Here is a 21,985-nt window from a genome sequence, read left to right on the forward strand (position 1 = left end):
AATGGGTACGCAGGAACTATTCCATCAGATACTTTTCTCAGGTTACTTGATAAATGTTACTTTTTCACATACAATATCTATATAGCTCTCTGAGAATATGCTGCTAACAGAATGAGAGCTTCCTATGGTGGACAAATACTAATTAGGTGTTATGCTGGGAGTGTGCAACTTTTATTACAGATGCTTTATTACAGTAAATGAATGAAGTTCCTCTGACTGATCAGGAGCTCAGCACCTGTTAGGAAATCTACAGCTTCCTGAACTCAAAATAAATGGCGGGGGGGAAGATCCTTACTTCAAGGATATAGTACGAAAGTGTGTATTTCTGCCTTCGAGCCGAGAGCTGAAGCTCTGACAAGACTGCAGTGGGATGCGACAAAAGCTCTCATTAGAAAAAAGGTTGAGGACAAGCATCTAAGAGCAAGGAGAGAACAGTGTGTGCCAGGTGCTCTAAGGAAGTGGAAACTTTTAATGGAGGGGGATGAGAAAAAAGGATTAGGATAGCAGCTGGGTAGGAGAAATGGAGCCTCTTAAAATATTAATAAGAAGATGAACTGGTTAGCACCTGTGAAAATGGGGAGTTGTTGAACCCATTACTGTTTAAACAGGCCTGGGTGTGAGACGGAAAATCTTAATTTTCAGCCTTAGTATCTGCAAGTCCTGCACAAACTGGGCTTCAATCTATCTCGCTGAAACTACTGACACGTGGATGGCCTCTTTTGTGGTGAAAGGAGAAATCTTTTTTTATTATTTTCCTTTGGGCCCTTGCTGACGGTTTTATTTGACTGATACTTTAACTACCATAGCATTTTAGTGTTGGACATCAAGGTACTTTTACTGAATTGATCTTCTATTGCAGTAGTGCCAGTGTGTATCCAGACAGTGTTTAAAAACAAAGCTTATGCATTTTATCTAAGTGTACCATAGTCACACATTATTTTAGCTATGAAGTTAGCTATTAAATTATGAATTTGGAAGTTCTGCAGGCTGAGTCTGAGTACAAATGTAGTTACCTTATTTTTCTTACAGCCTAGTTAGGAAGGAGGTCAAGGCACTATGCTGTTAAAAGATTTTGCTTAAAAAAAGGTGATTCTTTCATTAGTATTAGGATTCTTTTTTCAAGTATGGAAAACATTGGCCTGTAGGACTTGCTAGACTGGCTCAGAACAGCGGTTCACATCCTCAGTATAGTGCCTCTGAGGGGTAGTAGAACATAGCAAACTAGATAATTATGGAGTATTTGGAATATTCATATTATAGGGACTGGGTTTTTTCCACCCAAATTGCCAGTTAGTCATTGAATTATGCCTTGAAGTATGTTTAAAAGTTTGCATAGCACAGGGAGTTTGCCACGTATTTTTATTGTGTGGTTTTATCTTGTATACTAGAATTTAGAGTGATTAGTGTTATTTTTAATATATACTTTTGGAGGAAATATCTGGAAAAGAAAGTGTTTCTGTATTTCCAGAAATGAAATTTGAACAATTCAGGTGAGTGCATAATCGGTATTAATTCCCTCAACATCAATAAAGTATACCAGAGGAACTTTTTTGTATTGTGGTTGCTGTTACTATGGAAGAAATGGCAGAAACACTGTTAATAGAAAGCTTTCAACACCTGTAACTTACCAGTTATTAGAATACTATAGAATTACTACATTCTGACTTTTTAAACATGACTTGTACATAAAAAAGCATCAAATAATATCCTGTCTTTAATAATAAAACATAGTTGCAGGATGTAGGACTTGGGACATGTTGCCGCACTGAACCGATGAGCATGGCACCATGTGGTTCCCTTTCTTAATAGATTTACGTTTGACATAAGCTGTGTGCTGGCTAAGGAGACTGTTAGGATCACAGGCATATCCGGGTTAAAACTAAAAGGTGGTTAATGAGGGTACTACAATACATAGTGTGGTCACAGAGTGCCCTCTCCAGGGCAGGATGTTCATTAATAAGAGACTATTGAGAAAAGAAGTATGGATTCCAGCTTTTTTTTTTTTTTTAAACTGAAGTCATTATTTCTTTGAAACAGCTGGTTTTATAAATGATGTTTTAGTAGGCATTTGTCTTTAAGGTGTTTAACTACTATAAAGCCAAGTGCAATGTCAATGAAAAGTAGAGTGGAATCCTGACACAAACCTTTAGTAGACAAAAGCATGTTTTATGGAAATTGTACGGCATTCAGTCATCTGAATTTGTACTTCAGTTCTACAACACTCCCCCCACCCCCAAAGCTTCTCAAATCTAGTATTTCCAAAAAGATGATTTGTCACCTTTCTTACTTTTGCTTTTTAGAATGCCTTCTCTGCAGACGATAATTCAACTACTAAACATGTCAGTCACCTGTTTTCTACCATGTACACGTGGGCCCCACTGACGCCAAAAGTAGATGTAGAATAGAAGAGCAGAATATATCCTGAATTATTTTTAATAAAAAACACTTCTGAAATTTAGAGTAGGGACAAGCACAGGCAACGGCTAGCTCACTTCCAGATGCAAATTAGGGAGCTGGTCTGGTTACTCACTTCATGTTTGAAAGATGATTGTTTGCTCCCTTTTCCTCTCACTTTGCATCTTCAAAGAGTTCCACTGAAAAGCAGTTTTTAGTTTATAGTTTATAGTCCTCTTTAGGACTTTTTCCCAGTATCTGTTTCCTTTCCTTTCTTTTTGCAGACTTAGAATCATAGAATCATTAAGGTTGGAAAAGACCTCTAAGATCATCGAGTCCAACCGTCAACCCAACACCACCATGCCCACTAAACCATGTCCCTAAGCGCCTCATCTACACGTCTTTTAAATACTTCCAGGGATGGGGACTCAACCACTTCCCCGGGCAGCCTGTTCCAATGTTTAACCACTCTTTCAGTAAAGAAATTTTTCCTCACGTCCAATCTAAACCTCCCCTGGCGCAACTTGAGGCCATTTCCTCTCATCCTATCGCTTGTTACTTGGGAGAAGAGACCGACACCCACCTCGCTACAACCTCCTTTCAGGGAGTTGTAGAGAGCGATGAGGTCTCCCCTCAGCCTCCTTTTCTCCAGGCTAAACAACCCCAGTTCCCTCAGCCGCTCCTCATCAGACTTGTTCTCCAGACCCCTCACCAGCCTCGTTGCCCTTCTCTGGACACGCTCTAACACCTCAACGTCCTTCTTGTAGTGAGGGGCCCAAAACTGAACACAGTATTCAAGGTGCGGCCTCACCAGTGCCGAGTACAGGGGCACGATCACTTCCCTCCTCCTGCTCGCCACACGATTTCTGATACAGGCCAGGACGCCATTGGCCTTCTTGGCCGCCTGGGCACACTGCCGGCTCATATTCAGCCGGCTGTCGACCAGCACCCCCAGGTCCTTTTCCGACAGGCAGCTTTCCAGCCCCTCTTCCCCAAGCCTGTAGCGCTGCATGGGGTTGTTGCGGCCAAAGTGCAGGAGACTTGGGACGTTAGGTCCCCATATTAGAGGTATGTCTCAAAGAAAGGAACAGAGAAAGAAAGAGCTGAAAGAGTATAGCAACAGTTTTGAGTCCATATACAGATCTTTACTTGACTAGTCTTTGACCACGCTCACTCAAGAGGGGACAATTTTTCAGACAGCATTAAGCTTGGCAAGCATATATAGCTCATTTGTCCACTGGAGGAGATGGAGAGCAGGAAAAGCCAATGTATCTAACCACTACTTTGGTGTCTACAGCGGAATTACATTCATGAAGCCAGAAAGGAATTGAATATATTAGACCTCTTCTGGTGTTCCTCCTGCCTGAACTGTTACTATAAGCAAGGTCAAGATAGAGAGCTTTGCGGGTTCCTTGAATTCCTTTTTTTAATGTACTTTGTCATTATTTTTAAGGACTAGTTTTAAAGATCATCCATTCCACAAACACTTCCATGCTCAGAATTTCAGTGTTTGAGGTGGTCTCAACCAATTTGGTCTTGAATAAATACTTCTTTTTTTTTTTTCTTCATTTATTTAAGGGATCATAGAGTGATCCAATTCTTTTGTCTACTGTCCTCATTTGCCACCAGTCAGGTCTCATATCTTCTCTCATCTGCGGTATGTGCATTTGCGTTTGAGGGGCAAAGACAGTTTTCCATTTGCTTGCCCATTTCCTAGACATGCTCCTGTGACCTAAAGTTTAGTGATATGGAAAATGTGCCACACTAGGGAAAGTTCAACACATGAGAATGTGACTCATGTGAGAGGAGAAAATGAAATATCCATGTTCCATTGTGAACAGAATGTCCTTAAAATGCTGATGTACTGCACACATACTGTACTCAAAATTTATCTGGGTGTGACTGGATGCTTTTTATGCTTGATAGCTATTCTTCATAGTTTTTAGACTACTGTTTGCCTTAAAGGGATGCGTAATTTATTCAAAAGTTGCTTTAATAAATGGGCTTATCTTTGTTAGCTGGATTATTAAGTTGAAAAAATGTAATAAACTTGATTAGTTTGGGAAGTCAGTGGAAGCTTGGCCATTTGAATCTCTAATCTTATTAATTAGATTGTGACTGAATTAATATTTGCAGTGTGGTAGTGTTTAAAAAGAAGTGCTGGTCTCTTCAAAGAGAACTGCGTAAGTAGTTTACTCCCAAGTGCTTTTGGGGGTTTATCAGCTTGTTTCTAGAAATATATGGCAGATCCAAGAGTATTAAAACAATACTTACCTTCCAAAAAATACAGGGTTCTTTTTGTTGTTGGGTTTTTTCTTTCTTTTTCACTTAGAATCCCTAATAAAATGTCTTTTTTGTCAGTGAAATGTTTTGGTTACAGAAAGCCTCACATTGCAGTTGATTTTTTTGTTGTTAATTGGACTACTGCTTTAGAATACAAAATTGATGCTGCTGCAAATAACTGCAAAGTATCAGCCTGTTCAGAGTATTTCTGCACGTAGGTATAAGAATAAAGATCAGAATTAAAACAGAAAATCAAACTGGATGGAGAAGCCTAAACACAGTCCAAAGTTTAGAAATGAAATGAAATATACTTTTCTGCAGCTGAGATCATTTGCTGTTTCTTAAAAAACACACAGATTGAAATGACTGCAAAACACCTCTTAGAAAAGAAGTGTAGAAGAATGCAGCAAAAGCATTTCTGCACAGATGCATGCAGGTAAATGAAGTGTTATAATATTATTGGTGTAGTTTGTGTGTGTAGGAAAGAAAATGTCAGAATGGTAGAAAAAATAAGGACAGCTGGGAGGATGGGGTTACACCTCTGATGGTGATAGTTGGGAAATACAGCTACTATCCCATTTCATTGTCTTGCTGAAGAGAATGTATCTCTGTGAATAGATTGTGGGTGGCTACTCTTAATAGCGTGAGCCCTGTGAAACCCTGCAGGAAGCTTGACATTGAGTGAGATTGTATTATTGTCATTCCCTGATTGCCTCTCTGTGCAGTCAGAGCGTTCGGTAAAGATAGTAAGTCCAGTTGCTAGCCTTAGTGGCCCAGGAGCACGGTACTTGAAGAATCTGTGCCATTGTGAGAGGCAGAAGTGATCTTGGAAAATACAGAAACCATATAAAATAGTCTGGGATTTCTTTGACTAAGGCAGAGGCTAAATTTCTTAGGTCTTGTAAGTTTTACAAATAAATATTGTGCCATCAAAGTTAGGTTCTAAACCTTTGGTGGAGGTGCTGGGTTGCAACTTTTTGTTGAGGCTTAGGACCCATTTTCCATTTAAGGCAGGAATTTGGCTTTTATGAAAAAAAGTCCTTTTTACAGTTTTTGCTCTTTGAGTATGTCATACATTTTTTTCAGATTTTTTAAGTTAATTGATAATTTTATGCATTTAAATTAATTTGAAGCTGAGGTATCTTAAAAAATGCATAACCTCTTTTTTTTGTCCTGAATGAACTTTACCATAAAATAAGAGACATACTTCAGATTCTCCCTCTAACTAAAATTCATTGAAAACCTATCCTCAGACTTCCTTTGAAGAAAATAGATCATAATTTAGACCTTTTTTTTTTGCTTATTGTGGACTGTCGATACCAAAGGTAACTTACATCACAAATCAGCGTGACTGCTCCAGAATTGCTTCCTCTGAGAGGATGGGAGGAGAAGCATTGCTTTATTAGAAGACATAGTAGTTTAAGGGTTTTCAGAATGAATCAAAGCTCTTCTGATGGAGGGTCCTGGCAAAAGCAGCCTGTGCTGCTCTGTTCTATGCACCCACTGCTGTAGTCACTCTTTAGCACAAAGTAATCAAGAGCCAAGTGCCACAAAGAAAAAAAATTATATATCGCTGGCAAAAGAGTTTTCCAGGAAAAACATTTTGAATCTAGTTTATCTATTGGATTTACTAGGTGACTTAAATGAAAATGTGTTACTAACTAGTTGCCCCATAGTTATACAAAATGAAGATGCGGTTTTGCAACCTGAAATTCTTGCTCAGTTTTTATTCATGCAAAAGGAAATTTTAAATGAGTGTATTGCCAGAGTAAAGCTCAGGACGATTCAATAAAAACAAGACATTTCTTACTGACACCGGTTTTGACTTTCTCATCATCAGAATTAAAAATTCAAAAAGATAAAATTTCTTTCCTGTCTTGGCTTGGTATGCCCAAGTTTTAATAAACTACAGTTCATTTTGAATCATATCCTTCCATTTTTATTGGCTTGGTTTTAATAATTTGACTAATCTCATTTGCTTTTTAGAGTGCGTATGTAGCTTCATTTTTTCTACTTTACATTTTTATTCATAGGTTTACTTTTAACTCTTCCATATTTCTTATTTCTGTATAGGCTTCTTTTTTTGTTCATTGCCATTGTCCTTAAATTCCCAAATTTTAAGTTGTGGCTGACAAAGTGCAAGGAAAAAGCAACAAATGCAGCAGCTATGCAAATGGGGAAATATTCACAAAGGCTAACAGAAAACTAGTAATAAGTTTGTTTTCTTATGCTGGGCCTACGTTCAATGGAGAGAAGGACTGACTTCTCTAATGGTCAATTCTGAACACCTAAATAAGGCTTCAGCTTTGAAACTTTCTTTGAGCTCATCTGCTTTCATTGTCTGTGGGGAAAGACCAGCATTTCTAAGATTAACCCAACTTTCATGTTGGCAAGGAATTCATAGCTTTTGAATAAGAATCTCTCAGATACTTGTGCATCATGCAATAGTAATGCCTCTAAATGCTGTAGAAGTAAATTTGTGAACGCTAAATGTATCCCTCTGAAAGTAAAAGTACATTTTGTATTGAAGTACAAATCTGCACATTTCCAAAAATATTGCAGATGGGTGCTTCTGATGACTGAGCTTTAATAATGGAGTATACTTCTGGGGTTTGTTATTATGTTGATTATGTCACTGTAGCTATCTCTTCGACTTTCCTTTAGCAGGCAGCTCCTACACTGGTTTAAACATTTCTTTATCTTGGACTAGCTCCATGTGAAAGTTTTGTTTATTCTCGTGCTTTGTTATATCCAACTGGGATTAAAACCCAAACTTTTTCTTACATAATAGTGTATGATGATTTTTTTGGTAAGTAATTTCAAATTCAGGCTGCGGGCCACAATTTGCGATGAGGACACTACTCCACAGATAATCTTTTTCAGGAGTGGGGAACGCTCAGCTATTAACTTGAAGCTTTCCTGGCAGTAAGGAAGCGTTTTCTACCTAAACCTCACTCTGACCTATTAGAACAGTTGGGGGCCCCTTAGCATGGAAAATCAGAAATGTAGATGTAGATAAATTTAAAAAAAAAAAATGGAGATAAATGTAAAAGATGTAGATAAATGTAGATAAATTGTAAATGAAGCAACGGAAAGTACATTTTACATGTTCCATTTTTAACTATGGTAGAAGGTTTTATAGAATGCTGTCTTGAATGGTAATTCAGACTTACATAGCAGTGAAAAAGCAAAGGGAGTGATTGGAAAAGATAAAACAAAGGAAACTTGAAAGTAAAATGAATTACCCAAATTTGGGATTGAACATTTTTTTAACTGGATTCTTAAAAAGTCTGGGTGAATGAGAAGGGTCATCTTGTATGATTATGTGGCAGATCAGAAAGAAGTTACGGTAAGAGATCCGTAAAGACCTCTCAGTATTTTTTTGAACTTAATTCTGGTGGAGTTATTGCTATGAAACCACTGCTGTATCCCTGTTGTTAGATATACAGCTCTTTTCTTGCTGTCCAGACCACACAGTTTCATTCCACTCTGCTTTTTTCTTTTTTTTCTCTGTATCTTGCAAGAAGAAAGTGTGGATTTTCCATCCAAACTCCATGCAAAACGATTTTCTGTTTTAATTGAGATTGTTACAAGCAACTTCAGCTGACATAAATACTAATTACAGAGGGAATGATAACCTCTCAGAAGCAGGATGTATATGGTTTTGTTTTTCCCTTGGCTAGATTCCTTGCAGGCTAAATATTGCGGTTCCCATCTTGGAGGGGGCTAAAATTTAGCCCCGTCTTGTCCCATCAAAGCAGACTGCTTTGCCAACTGTTTGGACATTATACAAATATGTTCAATTATCCTGTAATGTTCGTATACTTTTCTGTCTTACTGATTTGTGTCTGCAGCAGTCTTGACAACCCATCCTTGCTTCTGAGTGCATGCTGGAAATCCTGCTCCCTTCTGTATTTTCACAGGAGATGGTGAGCTCTATACTTTTGGAGAACCTGAGAATGGGAAACTGGGATTATTGCCCGAACAGCTGAAGAACAATAGAGTCCCACAGCCTGTACTGGGAATTATGGAAAAGGTTAATAAGGTTGCTTGCGGTGGAGAACACACAGTGGTGCTGACAGGTATGCAATTTAACTGGCTTTTTTTACAGCCCTATAACTTAATCAGTAAATTCAATTTACTTTAAAGAATTTACATCCCACTGAAATGTGAGATGCTGTAGTGATCCTAACTGGAAGACCATTGTACATCAAGGAGGTAGAAATCCTTGTAACAGTTAACCTAGGTGGCTTAGGCCTGTGCTGTGCTGTGCGTATAGTTTGACGTTCAGGCCTGTGCTGCGGATATCCTTTTGCTGCAGGATAAACTTCACCAGCTAATTGTAACAGAGGAGCTTACAGGCAGCTTCTACTTGGTACCAGTGGTTACAACACCTGCATGTCCTTGCCTTTATCTAAAACTTCAGCAGCAAGTTCCCATGTGAATGCCCTTTTTATTTGACAGTATAAATGATGAATAGAGTTGTTTTGCTTGTAAGAAAATCCTATAAGAGCTCAAATGACCAAAATGGGGTAACCTTCCACGGATGGGATCTGCGTAGCATGCTGTGCCTGGCTTGGAGGCGTGTTCAATTCCACACAGCTCAGGATTCCCAGCATCTAAAGGGACATGAGATTATTGATACTATCTTCTTTTTCTTTATAGTCTTAGCTCCAATAAATAGCATTTTAAGAGATACTTTGCAGAGCCTGAGTGCCTTTCTTTCTGGAATTGTAACAAGCCAGTACCTCCTAGTGCAACACGGATGATTGATGTTTCTTTCCTCTGAGGAGCTTGAAAGTGGTATTGGTATGCGGGGGAAAATTTTAGAGGAAAGCTTCCATTCTGTAGTAAATTTAAATGACCCTGAATATTTAGGAAGGCATTTAGGAAGTCACTTTTCAAGTAGCTGTCTGTTAATAGTAATGGAGATGCACAATCTACTGGATGCCTAAATGGATTAAATATCTCTTGTTGTGATACAGAATTTGCCTGTGACTTTGAGCAGAATCTTTAGCATACGTATAAAACTAGTACATTAGATATAGACATTCAACATATCGTACAAGTTAAAAAAACCAGCAAATACAACCGTTACATATTAGCTCACAGGGTTGTATGTATAGTACTTGGAAGATGAAATATGGTTTATATTACTGTACTATCAAATAGTTGTGTGCCAATGGTAAATTAGCTTTTCAAAGAGATACATGCAAAGCATTGCTAGCTATTTATTTCCACAAGTTCTATCCTGAACTATAGTAGCATAGAAGCAGGAAAGGGGAGTTTGACTTTGCCCACAGATGATTTAAAAAATATCAGCTTTGGCTTGTAATGAATTCCACAGCTGCATAATATGCCTGTAATTAATCTCCTACCAAAATGCAAAAACTATAAAAACAAGTAGGATGTATAGATATCAGTCCTTAAATCTGTGTTTTGAAAATGCTAAGGTCATCTCTTGTCAATCTGGCAGAGTGCCTTCAAAGTTATGTAACCAAAATTTCTAAAATATAAATTGAAAATCTAACTGAAATTGTAAGTAATATGATGTGGTATTGTACTGCAAGCCACTGGAGAGAGTAAAGGTAGAAGTGATGTGCTGGGAAAGGTTATGTGTAATGATGAGTCAAGCTGCAAGATTCTGGGTAGGTTAAAACTCCTTTGGGAAAACTATGAAGAGGAAATAACAGTAGCTAATCCAGGAAATAATGCAAACATTTGTCTACATTTCAATGCCTTTGTCTGTCTTCTTCCACCAATATGCAGTCTTACCCTGGCAGTATTCTATGTCATAAAATAAATTTCTTTACATGAAATCAGATTATCATTATTAGGAAAAAAATTACCATAAATTTGGGGCCAGCAAATGTCTAAATCATAGTATTATTTTATGGGTTATAAAGTGAGGTTCTGCAGAAAGAATTTTGTTATCATTATTATTTTTTTAGCCATAAATCTGAAGCCAACCAATAGATATTTTGTTTTAATGGTATTTCATGTGATAAAATTTCATTATAACTAATGACTGTTACAGACATTTAGTAGGAAGATGTAGACCTGGATGATGTCAGCATTATAGTGAAATCTATACAAGAGCTAGAACAAAGAGGCAAAATATAAATGCCAAAAAACAAATACAGTGAAGAAAACACCATAGTAAGTCAGTGTCTTAGTATGTAAGATTTACTTGCCTATGGGAATAGATTTTGTAGTAGAAGGCAAATAAGAAATTCAGTGCTGGCTTAGCTGGCAGTTGATGACCAAAGTGTTGAGTGCCAGAAGATCCAGTTGAGTCAAGAGAAGAGGAAAACAATATCCTTCAACAAAATACATTTGCCTAAAGATTAATAGTTGTTGTGATAAGAGTGAAAGGTCAGATAGATCTTTTTTAATGTGATTCAGCTATTATTAAATAGGCTACAGCTATGAACTTCTGCCTAAGACACTTTGAACAAGAGAGTAGAGGATAATGGAAATACTGTCTCAAGTGAAAGATAGTTCGTCAGGCGTGTTGACATACAGAAATTTTTCTGACTCAAAATTTGGGGAAAAAATTGGGAAAAGAGATAGATTTGGACACTGTAATCATTTAAAAAGTGAGTGTAGCATACATGCATTATAGGCTTTGCACCAGAAACTTAATTTGAAATCAGTACTGAGGTTTATATTGCATCTTGAGATGAAGTGGCGTGACCACAAATTGAGAATTCTTATGAGGGATATATCTTTAAAGAGGAGCAGAAACATTTATACCTCTTTTAAGCTCATTTTCCTAAATTAAGAAAGTAGTACAATTTTGAAGAAATTCTGCATTTCATGTATCATCTTCTGTGAAAATGGGTGCTGCTTGGCTTTACTAACACAATATATATTGATGCGGTTTTCATCTTTCCAGGGTCTTTCCAGTTTTTCAGGGTGTGTCATTTCAGTCTTAAAAAGTAAGAAGTGAGTGTCTGACTACTGTATATTCCCCTGTTTCATGTATCTCATTTAACATAGCAATAGGATAGGAAAAAATGTCATATGGAGAAACTGTTGCACATCTTGGCTCATTTCTTGTCATCAGTTCTACTTAGGGTTTATCAAATTAGAAGAAAGTATAATCCAGTTATGTTACTGAGTACGAGGCAAGTTTCTTCCTGACTCTCATACATAATTAGTCTATTCCAAAGCACTTCATTTGATTTCTTTTTTATGACTGTCTTATCTATTCTATTGGCAATTTTATATGGTAAGAAGCACTGTTATCTGGGTTATTAAATCAAACTACTGTTCAGAATCTCTCCAGCAAGTGTCAGAGTAAATAGTAGAAAGTATATATTAAGATAATTCATTTTTTGTTCTGAAACTCCAAAATGGGAAACTCAGGTTTTTTTCTCAGAGAAAAAAAAATTAAACTGTTGAGAGCAATGATTTGGAAAAAATCTTTTTAAAGATACAAGGTTTTAGAAATGTTGAATATGGTATTGGAAACCATCTTCTTTACAAGTCTTATTGTTACTTCTGCCTTTAATATTTGCAGTTTTTCTAGAGCAGTTAAAAATTCTACCATGCAAAGCTTTCCCTCACTGTAGCAACACAAACCTATTCATTTCATGACAGTCTACCAGCCAGTTCAAGAAGATCATATCCTCATCCCAGATGATTTCTCTCAGAGACTAAAAAAAACCACATCCACTACCCACAATGCTTGCAAATGCTTCCTAGTGAAAATGAAACCTGTTGGTATCATCACTTTCAAAAGAACTATGAGAGAGCAGCAATCCCAATTTGCGTATTTTTTCAATAAAGCTTTTAAAAAAGTAGAATAACAATAACTTGGGAATCTAGAAATCAGAGGAGAAACAGATGATTGGGAGCGGCCTTAATATCTTTCATTTTTTCAGATGATGACAGATCCTCTGGGAATAATCCTCTCTATAAAAGGATATATTACCTCCTTTTATTCTCTGAAGGGAGGAAAAGCGAAGATATCTCTTCAAAGGAAAAAGTGAAGCACTCCTTCAAGAATAGATCGTTGGGCATAACAATACAGCACATTAGTGCGTTAGTATGAAAAATGTTGGATTTTCCATCTTCTGTCTCAAGGTCTTTTAAAAAGAAAAGAAAGTCAAGATACCCTTTTGTCAGAGAATGAAAAGGATGAAAAAGCTCTACCTTTTCTTGACAGAACTGACTGTTGAAACTATATAGGATTATCTAGATTTTTCAAACTATTCTTCAGTCTGTATAATATTTATATTAAAATCCCCAAATCCAATTACTAGCTCTTGTAAAACTGAGTATTGTGTCGACAGCTGATTTTTACAGTAACATTTTTTAGCATAAGCTGTTTAAAAATAAAGCTATTGTAAGAGTGAATAGCCCATTGGCATAATAGTAGTAGTAGTAATAATAATAATAATTTTTAAGGGAAGTGAATCTATGTGGAGAGATCATAGAATCATAGAATCATTAAGGTTGGAAAAGACCTCTAAGATCATCGAGTCCAACCGTCGACCCAACACCACCATGCCCACTAAACCATGTCCCTAAGTGCTGCATCTACACGTCTTTTAAATACTTCCAGGGATGGGGACTCAACCACTTCCCCGGGCAGCCTGTTCCAATGTTTAACCACTCTTTCAGTAAAGAAATTTTTCCTCACGTCCAATCTAAACCTCCCCTGGCGCAACTTGAGGCCATTTCCTCTCGTCCTATCGCTAGTTACCTGGGACCAACACCCATCTCGCTACAACCTCCTTTCAGGCAGTTGTGGAGAGCGATGAGGTCTCCCCTCAGCCTCCTTTTCTCCAGGCTAAACAACCCCAGTTCCCTCAGCCGCTCCTCATCAGACTTGTTCTCCAGACCCCTCACCAGCCTCGTTGCCCTTCTCTGGACACGCTCTAACACCTCAACATCCTTCTTGTAGTGAGGGGCCCAAAACTGAACACAGTATTCGAGGTGCGGCCTCACCAGTGCCGAGTACAGGGGCACGATCACTTCCCTACTCCTGCTGGCCACACAATTTCTGATACAGGCCAGGATGCCATTGGCCTTCTTGGCCGCCTGGGCACACTGCCGGCTCATATTCAGCCGGCTGTCGACCAGCACCCCCAGGTCCTTTTCCGACAGGCAGCTTTCCAGCCACTCTTCCCCAAGCCTGTAGCGCTGCATGGGGTTGTTGTGGCCAAAGGGCAGGACCCGGCACTTGGCCTTGTTGAATCTCATACAGTTGGCCTCGGCCCATCGATCCAGCCTGTCCAGGTCCCTCTGCAGAGCCTTCCTGCCCTCGAGCAGATCAACACTCCCGCCCAACTTGATGTCATCTGCAAACTTACTGAGGGTGCACTCAATCCCCTCATCCAGATCATCGATAAAGATACTGGACAAGACCGGCCCCAAAACTGAGCCCTGGGGAACACCGCTCGTGACCGGCCGCCAACTGGATGTAACTCCATTCACCACAACTCTCTGGGCCCGGCCGTCCAGCCAGTTTTTTACCCAGCGCAGAGTACACCTGTCTAAGCCGTGAGCCGCCAGCTTCTCTAGGAGAATGCTGTGGGAGACGGTGTCAAAGGCCTTACTGACGCCCAGGTAGACCACATCCACAGCCTTTCCCTCGTCCACTAGGCGGGTCACCTGGTCATAGGAGGAGATCAGGTTGGTCAAGCAGGACCTGCCTCTCATGAACCCGTGCTGGCTGGGCCTGATGCCCTGGTTGTCCCACTCATGCCTTGTGAGTGCCCTCGAGATGAACCGCTCCATAATCTTCCCTGGCACCGAGGTCAGGCTGACAGGCCTGTAGTTCCCCGGATCCTCCTTCCGGCCCTTCTTGTAGATGGGTGTCACATTGGCAAGCCTCCAGTCGTCCGGGACCTCCCCCGTTAACCAGATATAAGCATACCTGTCTGTTTCTGTTTTTCTTCCATGGATTTTTAACTTTGTAGCCTTAAATACGTAGCAAGGAATGCATGAATGTTAAAAACAGTCTTGGAGCTCACTCAGTTCTTTCAGCAAATAGCATGTGTTAAAAAAAATCTGAAAGCTATATAGGTTTATGCCTAAGACTATTTTATTTATAGTGACAATGGTCAAGAACTGTTACGTACTCCAGAAGATGCCTGCAAAGGTGGAAGATACACAGTTACAGGGAAATATCCCTGTTCTTCCAAAAAAGAAAATGTAGGAAGTAAAGAAGAAGCAGTCTCAGTACTCAAGTGCTGGAGGTCACTTGGAACAGTGAAGCCATTGGCTTCTGTGCAAGCTCAGAAACTGTTTCTCTTCATCCTTCGAGGGCCCTTCTCATGGGCTGCTGCTGTGGAGGCAGCAGTTCCTTTCTCAAGGCCAAGGCAGGACGTGTGTTTCTGTTTCTTCTGGGTGCTGTTAATATGGCTGAGCCTTCCTTGTGATTCAGTGCTGCTGTGAAGGCAGTGCTGCTTCCCTCGTGCTGCTGTGGCCATATGTCTTTCCTCTCCCCTTGTACCACTCTGGCGCTGCCTTGACCGTTCCACAGGAAACTATATCGGCAAAACCCCCCAAAACCAGGCTTACGGAGCCAAGCTGGGTCACCACATAGCCAGGTGGACAGCAGAGAGAGTGTAAGTGAGGAGAGAGAGAACGGGAGAGCAAAATCTACCTGTTTGCTGGCAGTACGTTTCATTTGTTTCATCCAACCATATCCTTACTGGGACTGAGGACAGTAAGAAGAAGGTGACAGTGAGGCGGTATCCCCTTTTGGATTCATGCTGTAGGCAAAATCAAGGTCAGAATGATGAAATTCACCTCTGTCATTTTATCACTAAGTCTATGAGGTTGCTTTGCCATAGACTTCTCTTTCCATGTACTTATAATGATAGTTTGGAGGAAATACCTCATTTCTGCTAAATGGCATTATTACTGAGGTTTGGCCTCTGGCCTTGGCACCAGAACGGTGAATCATTTAAGATGGGTGCAATGTTTTTGTCTTCCAAGCGAATTTTAGGAGGAGCAAAATTTAGGTGCCCCTGGTCTATGAGGGCAGTAAAAAAAGACATTCTTCTTACAAAGGCACTCTCACCTGGTTTTGGATTGGCCTGTTCTCCTCCTTGTCAGTAGAAATCGGGGAAAGAAAATAGTTTCCTGTACTTTTAAATTTAGCATTTGAGAACATCTCCCTCTAAACACTTCAGAGATCTAACTTGTTTTGTGAAAAAGGCATTGCGTGTTTCAAGCTAGGATTAAAGATAATATGAAAAAACTCCAACTTCACTCAAAATAATTATATTAATCAGATAAAGCCATATAGTTTGAAAATGACAAGATCTGCCAGTTTCAAAAAAACGTTAAAACAAATGCAGTACTTTTAGGCAGAATTTATGGAATAAGCCATCCTGAGAAAGCCATTTACTAAAATGAAGATGAGACTTTGGTTTGCTTAGAGAAAGCTCCTGTCTTTCAGGAGTAGTTTCTTGATTCTCATCCAGAAAGTCTAAATGTCACAGAAAAAACCTTACTTATTGCTTTACTTTTTAAAGATCCCTAGAAGGTGTTGCTTTCTTGCACTGAAACTTCCAGCAGAGGGAGCTTTACTATTACATTTAGTAGAAAAACAGCTTTACTAAATATTTTTAATCTACAATCTGAAAAAGTGTGAGACCATTGGGGGGGGGGGGTTATGGTGTCAATTCATGACATCTTAATACGGAACAATTTAAAAGGGACAGAAAGGGCAAACCCTTTCCTAGAGAGAACATTTCCATATGTAGTGTTACAGTATTTCATCATGGTTCCTTTGAAATTGGAAAGTTCAATATAAATTATTAAGTGTACTATGGCAGTAATATGGAATCTCGTCTGTTCCCTGCTTTCTCTTTCCCTGACAGTAGTGAAGGATTAGTTTGGGGGAATGGTAACATAATTTGGTTTTAGTATTTCTCCAGTTAGTGGCTGCTCTGAGAATTTGGTCGCACAGTATAAACTATTTTTGTGGCACTGAAACTTACTTTGCTGTACCAGTGACCTCGTTTCCTGGACACAAAGAAGTGCTCAAAAAGCAAAGATTCTCTGTCGATTGTCATTCCACACAGTCAACTGTGGATACCCATTCCTCTCTTGCTTTTGAAGGTGGTGAGATTTTTGACCTGATGGCATCTGTGCAGCAGGAGCAGGCATGCTCTGCACCATATTCATGACAATGATGTAACGATATATTGCTCCCAAGTCTCAGTTCTTTTCGCTTGACATAGAATATTTTTTGTCCTTCTCAATCCTTCACAGGTTTTCATAACAATTTTTCAAGTTTTAATTAGTACTTCTCTAGCTTTTCCTTTGATGCCTACATGCAGAAAAAAAAGGGGCAAGGGATAAAATTCCAGGAAAACTTCTCCTTTTCCCAAAAAAACTTAGTCTTTGAATTTCCCTTTTCAAGCATGACGTCATCAAGATTTCCAAGCTTCACAGTCTTCCTCTGTTGTGATGGAATGCCAGGGATGGACACACCAAGAATCTTTATTGCTTTGGAGAAGCTCTCGTTCTTTTTCCTGGCACAGACAATCCATTAAATGGACAAAATGTAAATGTGGAAAGATTATTATTCTGTCACAAGATAACACAATTATAGTGTTCTCTGTATTTAATGCAGGGCTGATTTGGTAGCCGAACAGAATACTGAAACCTATTCTGTTATTGTTCCAGTTTCTTCCTACACACAAATTAGTATTGGTTTGAAAAGGTCTAGTCTATTAAATTTAGGGTTATACAGTGTACATGCAAGTAACCAGAAATTAAGATGAGACTATTGTACTTGAAAATGCACATATATGTAAACACTGTGGTCTTGAATTAATTGCAGTATGTAAAGTCCCATAAATTTTTTGTTAGTTGATATTCTGCGTACATGTGACCAGTGGATTATTTTGCAGTTATGTTAGAAAATATATTGCATATTGAACCATTCAAAATTCTTCTCTGTATATATTTTAGTGCTTCATTGCCTGTTTTTTATTTTGTTTTATTTTGTTCTCAATTGATAAATTTAATTGACTAGTTGGTACATTTTTTAATTGGTAAAACATTGCTTTTTGACGCTGATGTCATTTGACTTTCACTTGGCTAATAGAAAGCAGGTTATAATGTATATATAAGCATATTTGTTGTTAACTTTGCCTGTACATTTTCAGAGACAGATGTATATACTTTTGGACTTGGACAATATGGGCAGCTGGGACATGGTACTTTTATTTTTGAAACTTCAGTACCGAAGTCTGTGAAACACTTGAAGAGGCATAAAATATGTAACATTACATGTGGGGAAAATCATACTGCTGTAATTGCAGGTATGTAAGTGAAAAATTCTGAAATGCACTTCCAGTGACTCTCTATTATACTGTAAAAGCTTTCTTATAAAATGAGCAGTAGAAGAAGACATATGCAGACTTACTAGTTCTAGAGGTTAAGTGAGCTAGTGAGAAAGACAGATTTGATATTAGGAATTTCTGATTCACAGCCGTGTCATGCATAGTTCTGTACATGGTATCTCCTGGGGAATTGTAACCTCATAATCATGCCTTGCTAATGAGTATTCTTGTTTAGAAGCCTTTGCTTTGCTATACAATTTCAATCTTAGTGTTTTGTTGTTGGGGTTTTTTTTCCAAAATTGTCTAGACTAACTCTAATCTCCAACAGTACTTTGTCTGAAAATATATATATTTGGATCATATTCATCTGTTGAAAATCTGAAAATAATTGTTCAGGTTTTGCTTTTGGAAGAGAAATATTTCTTACTTGCATGGCCTGTTACTTTGTTTGTAATGCTTTTATCCTGGTTTTATACTGAATCTTTGTTATTAATAACATCCTTTTTTTTTTCCTACATACAGAGAATGGCCTCATGTTTACTTTTGGAGATGGGCGACACGGCAAGTTAGGACTTGGAGAAGAGAATTTTACAAATCAGTTTGCTCCTACTCTGTGTTATAATTTCTTGAGGTTCACAGTCCTTTTGGTAAAACTTTTGTTCATGCTTCTCAAACATCAAAATGTTTATATTTTTATGAAATACGTTATTAATGAGAGTTGAAATCTCATTATAGAATTATTTTTTTCTACGACATTTAATTAGTAGACAACACAACTTGAAAGAAAAAAATTATATTTACTTATCACACTGTTCATTTAGTTTAGAATGTACTTGGCTTGGACTACACATATAGACTGCTTTTTAGGGTTTTATTCAGTAGTGTTGTGCTATAGTGTTTTGGTCTGTAGAGCTGGTAGTAGCCTATAAAGTTAAGTATTTGTTGCTCTTAGATTGTTTGCAGTAGGGGGGAAACTAATATCTGTTCCTGAAAACACTGGAGTGACATCTTTTTAATTTTAATGATTATTTGTACAGTGGGATTTTTATTAAATCTTAAGAAAATTTGAGGAGTTGCTTTTTTGAATCCAAACGGGATGAGAAATACTGTTTTCTTTTAAGGGCATTGTTTTCATCTATTTCCTGAGGTGTTTAAGAAATAAATATCACAGAATTGCCAGCATCAAAAATGCAAAGATGACTCAGGATTGAGCAAAATTTGGGACAAAAGTCTGTGGCTCACTTCTGTTTGTTTGCTGGACTTAGAGTTTAAGGAAGTTTTATCAGAAGCGGTAAGGGATTTAAACTTTTAGAAAGTGAAACCTCTGATCTTTATGTAATTATACTTTGTCTATTGGAGGATGAAGGACTTTGCATTACATTTTGTGGATTTTGTGATAAAATATCTAGGTTTATATCACTGAAGTTATCAGTATTGCCCACATTCGACTTGCATCAAAATAGTTAGCTCCAATCCCTTTGAAATCAGTGGAAATATCTTTGCTTTCTTCTGTGTCAATAATTTGATAGACCTATCTTGTGTTCTGTTCAGTACAAATATGTTGTATTTAAGTAAGAAGAAATGAACGTAGATCCCTAGTCATTCATAATTGTAATTATATACTTTTATCTTGCTAACGTCATTAGGAGCTAAATTTGAAGCAATTTAACATCTCTTATTATGTTTTTCTTATAATCTAAGTCCCTAGAGATGATTGTAAGAAAATTAGATCCTTGTATTGATACTTGCAAATTAAATAGGCAGACCTTTTTTTGGTGCTGTAGGTTGCTTGTGGTGGTTGTCACATGCTAGTTTTTGCTGCTCCAAGACCTAAAGGATCTGAAGAAATACTCTTAGAAGATTTATATGAGAGCCGTTTGACTGCTACTATCTCTAAAATGAGTGGAGACTCACTACTAACAAACACCTTACAACTAACATCAGCACGAATGCGACGTCGAGAGAGGGTAAATTCAGAGCTGTTTAGAGTTGCCATACTTGTTTTAGGAAACAAAAGAACTTTTTAAACTAAAATCACAGCATATACCCAGCAGATAAATATATCTCCTTAAAATACGTGTTTAATTTTAATGTATAAGAAGAAGAATGAGTATCTACCCTGGTCCCAAAATTGATGCAGGTAAAAGATAGGTATTGGTCAGATTTTACTTCTTTATTTCTATGGAAAAACTCAAATTGGTTTTGTTTTTTTTTTATTCTAAAGTGTAGAGCCTGTTCCTTTGCATTTTTAAAAATATCTTAGAAATACTCAAAAAAAGAACAAGAACCTGACTCTTTTTGGTGTTCCCTCTGAGTCCTTGAATAGATTAAACAAGTTCATAGTTTATAAAATATCAAAGGGGAAAGTTTCACAGTCAGCTTAAAATGATCCTAAGATCCTGTAGCTACTTAATATAGTAGTTTCTTCTCCTTTATCTCCACTACACATTCCATGTGATTTCTTTAGCAGCGCCTGTCTGAAAACTAACTCTACCACAAAACCACATTTATTTTCTAAAAATATATTGATGCCATGGATTAAGTAACTCAGTGTTATTTGAGAAACTAGTATTTTCATTTTAAATAAAATCAAAATTCTTTTTATCCTTTGTCTATATTTTAAGACTGCTTGAGATTATTGTATAGAAACGACCTAAAATATCCCACTATCTCTCTCCACTTTTTATAAATAATTAAAATATACAAGAAATTTTATTTATGCTTTGCATACACAGTTACAACACTGTATCATCAACTAAAGGAAAATACCACTGTTAAGTACGAGAGGTTGCTTACATTTTATTCTTCTACTCTTATTCTCAATAATTTTTTTTTTAAATCTTCTAAAGGAAGAGTCGCCAGAACAGTTTGTTCGATTGGCACGAACTCTGCCTCCACTGGGAGAAAGCTTCTTAAAATCTTCATTGCCTGTGACTAGCAACACTAGCCCACTCTGTTTTTCTGCAACAAGTCTTCCTAAAGCTGAACCTGTGAAGGATAGAGACCATGAAAAAGGTGAAGTGTCTCCACATTTTGTTGCTGTTTTCTGAGAATTATGTAGTTTGGGTCTCATAATTCCTAAACAAATGCTCAGTTTGAACATGAAAGAAGGTTTAAGTTCAGTCTTACCTCAAGACGGTCTGGCAGAATACAGACATGAAAGTTGAGAAATGCATACAAGAAATTGCCTCACACTTGGTTCATGTTTGGAAAAATGTGCTTGAAGATTTAGAGGAGGGTTGAGTGAAAGAAAAACAACTTCTGAATTGTACCTGAGGTTTCTCAAGCCTGTGGAAATACGACTTCACAAAAATACCGTAAAATTAGTAACCACTTTCTCCATTTTCACGAAAAAAAAAGAATTACAGAAAAAAATTGATTAGGAACAGTCATAAAGACAGAGGAAGGCCTATGAGAGACCTTGGATAAGAAAAGAGGTCTATGAATTCTTATAGGAGCTTTCTTCTTCGCTTGGAAATGCAAAAGTACTCTTCACTCTCTGTTATCTAAGATAATAAGGATTTGCAATATTCTAGCTAATGCAAAAGCCTGGATAACAATGATACTGATACAGTGCTGGACTTTTGCACAGATTCTCTAGAGCAGTTCTGGACTCCATCTGGGTTCCTGGGCATCTGTGATTTCCTGGGAAGAGCAGTGCTGAAGAGTGCAGAATGCAGTGCTTCTGTGTAAAAGTTAGCTCAGATTTATTGGACAGTCAAATCCAATTTGAAAGTAATTAATTCAGTTAGAATTAAGATGATTATTTGTAAAGCTGCCAGCATGTCCATTAGCATTTCTGGTTCCAGGAAAGCAATGCAGTGAAATTTGAATTGCCTTTAGAGTCTTCTGAGGCCTAAAACCTGAGGTTTTGTGCCATATGAAACTGGTCATATACCTGATGAAATTGAGGTGAACCTGAAAATTATGTATGTACATTTTTATGATGCTGCATTGGAGTTAAACTCACTGTCTCTCCATCCATTACA

General features: G+C 37.9%; 1 protein-coding gene across 3 annotated transcripts in view; it reads left to right on the plus strand.

Moving 5' to 3' along the window:
* The window catches only part of RPGR (retinitis pigmentosa GTPase regulator), a 47,292-nt gene that overhangs the window by 17,322 nt on the left and 7,985 nt on the right, over nucleotides 1–21,985 (plus strand). For all 3 annotated transcript variants that reach the window (XM_076355493.1, XM_076355499.1, XM_076355508.1), the window contains 5 exons: nucleotides 8,601–8,759; nucleotides 17,820–17,975; nucleotides 18,519–18,643; nucleotides 19,781–19,963; nucleotides 20,846–21,011. In XM_076355493.1, the coding sequence (XP_076211608.1) occupies nucleotides 8,601–8,759; nucleotides 17,820–17,975; nucleotides 18,519–18,643; nucleotides 19,781–19,963; nucleotides 20,846–21,011 (789 nt within the window). The remainder of the gene's footprint in view (nucleotides 1–8,600; nucleotides 8,760–17,819; nucleotides 17,976–18,518; nucleotides 18,644–19,780; nucleotides 19,964–20,845; nucleotides 21,012–21,985) is intronic.

Source organism: Aptenodytes patagonicus, chromosome 1 (assembly GCF_965638725.1).
Source record: "Aptenodytes patagonicus chromosome 1, bAptPat1.pri.cur, whole genome shotgun sequence".
Classification (NCBI taxonomy): Eukaryota; Metazoa; Chordata; class Aves; order Sphenisciformes; family Spheniscidae; genus Aptenodytes; species Aptenodytes patagonicus.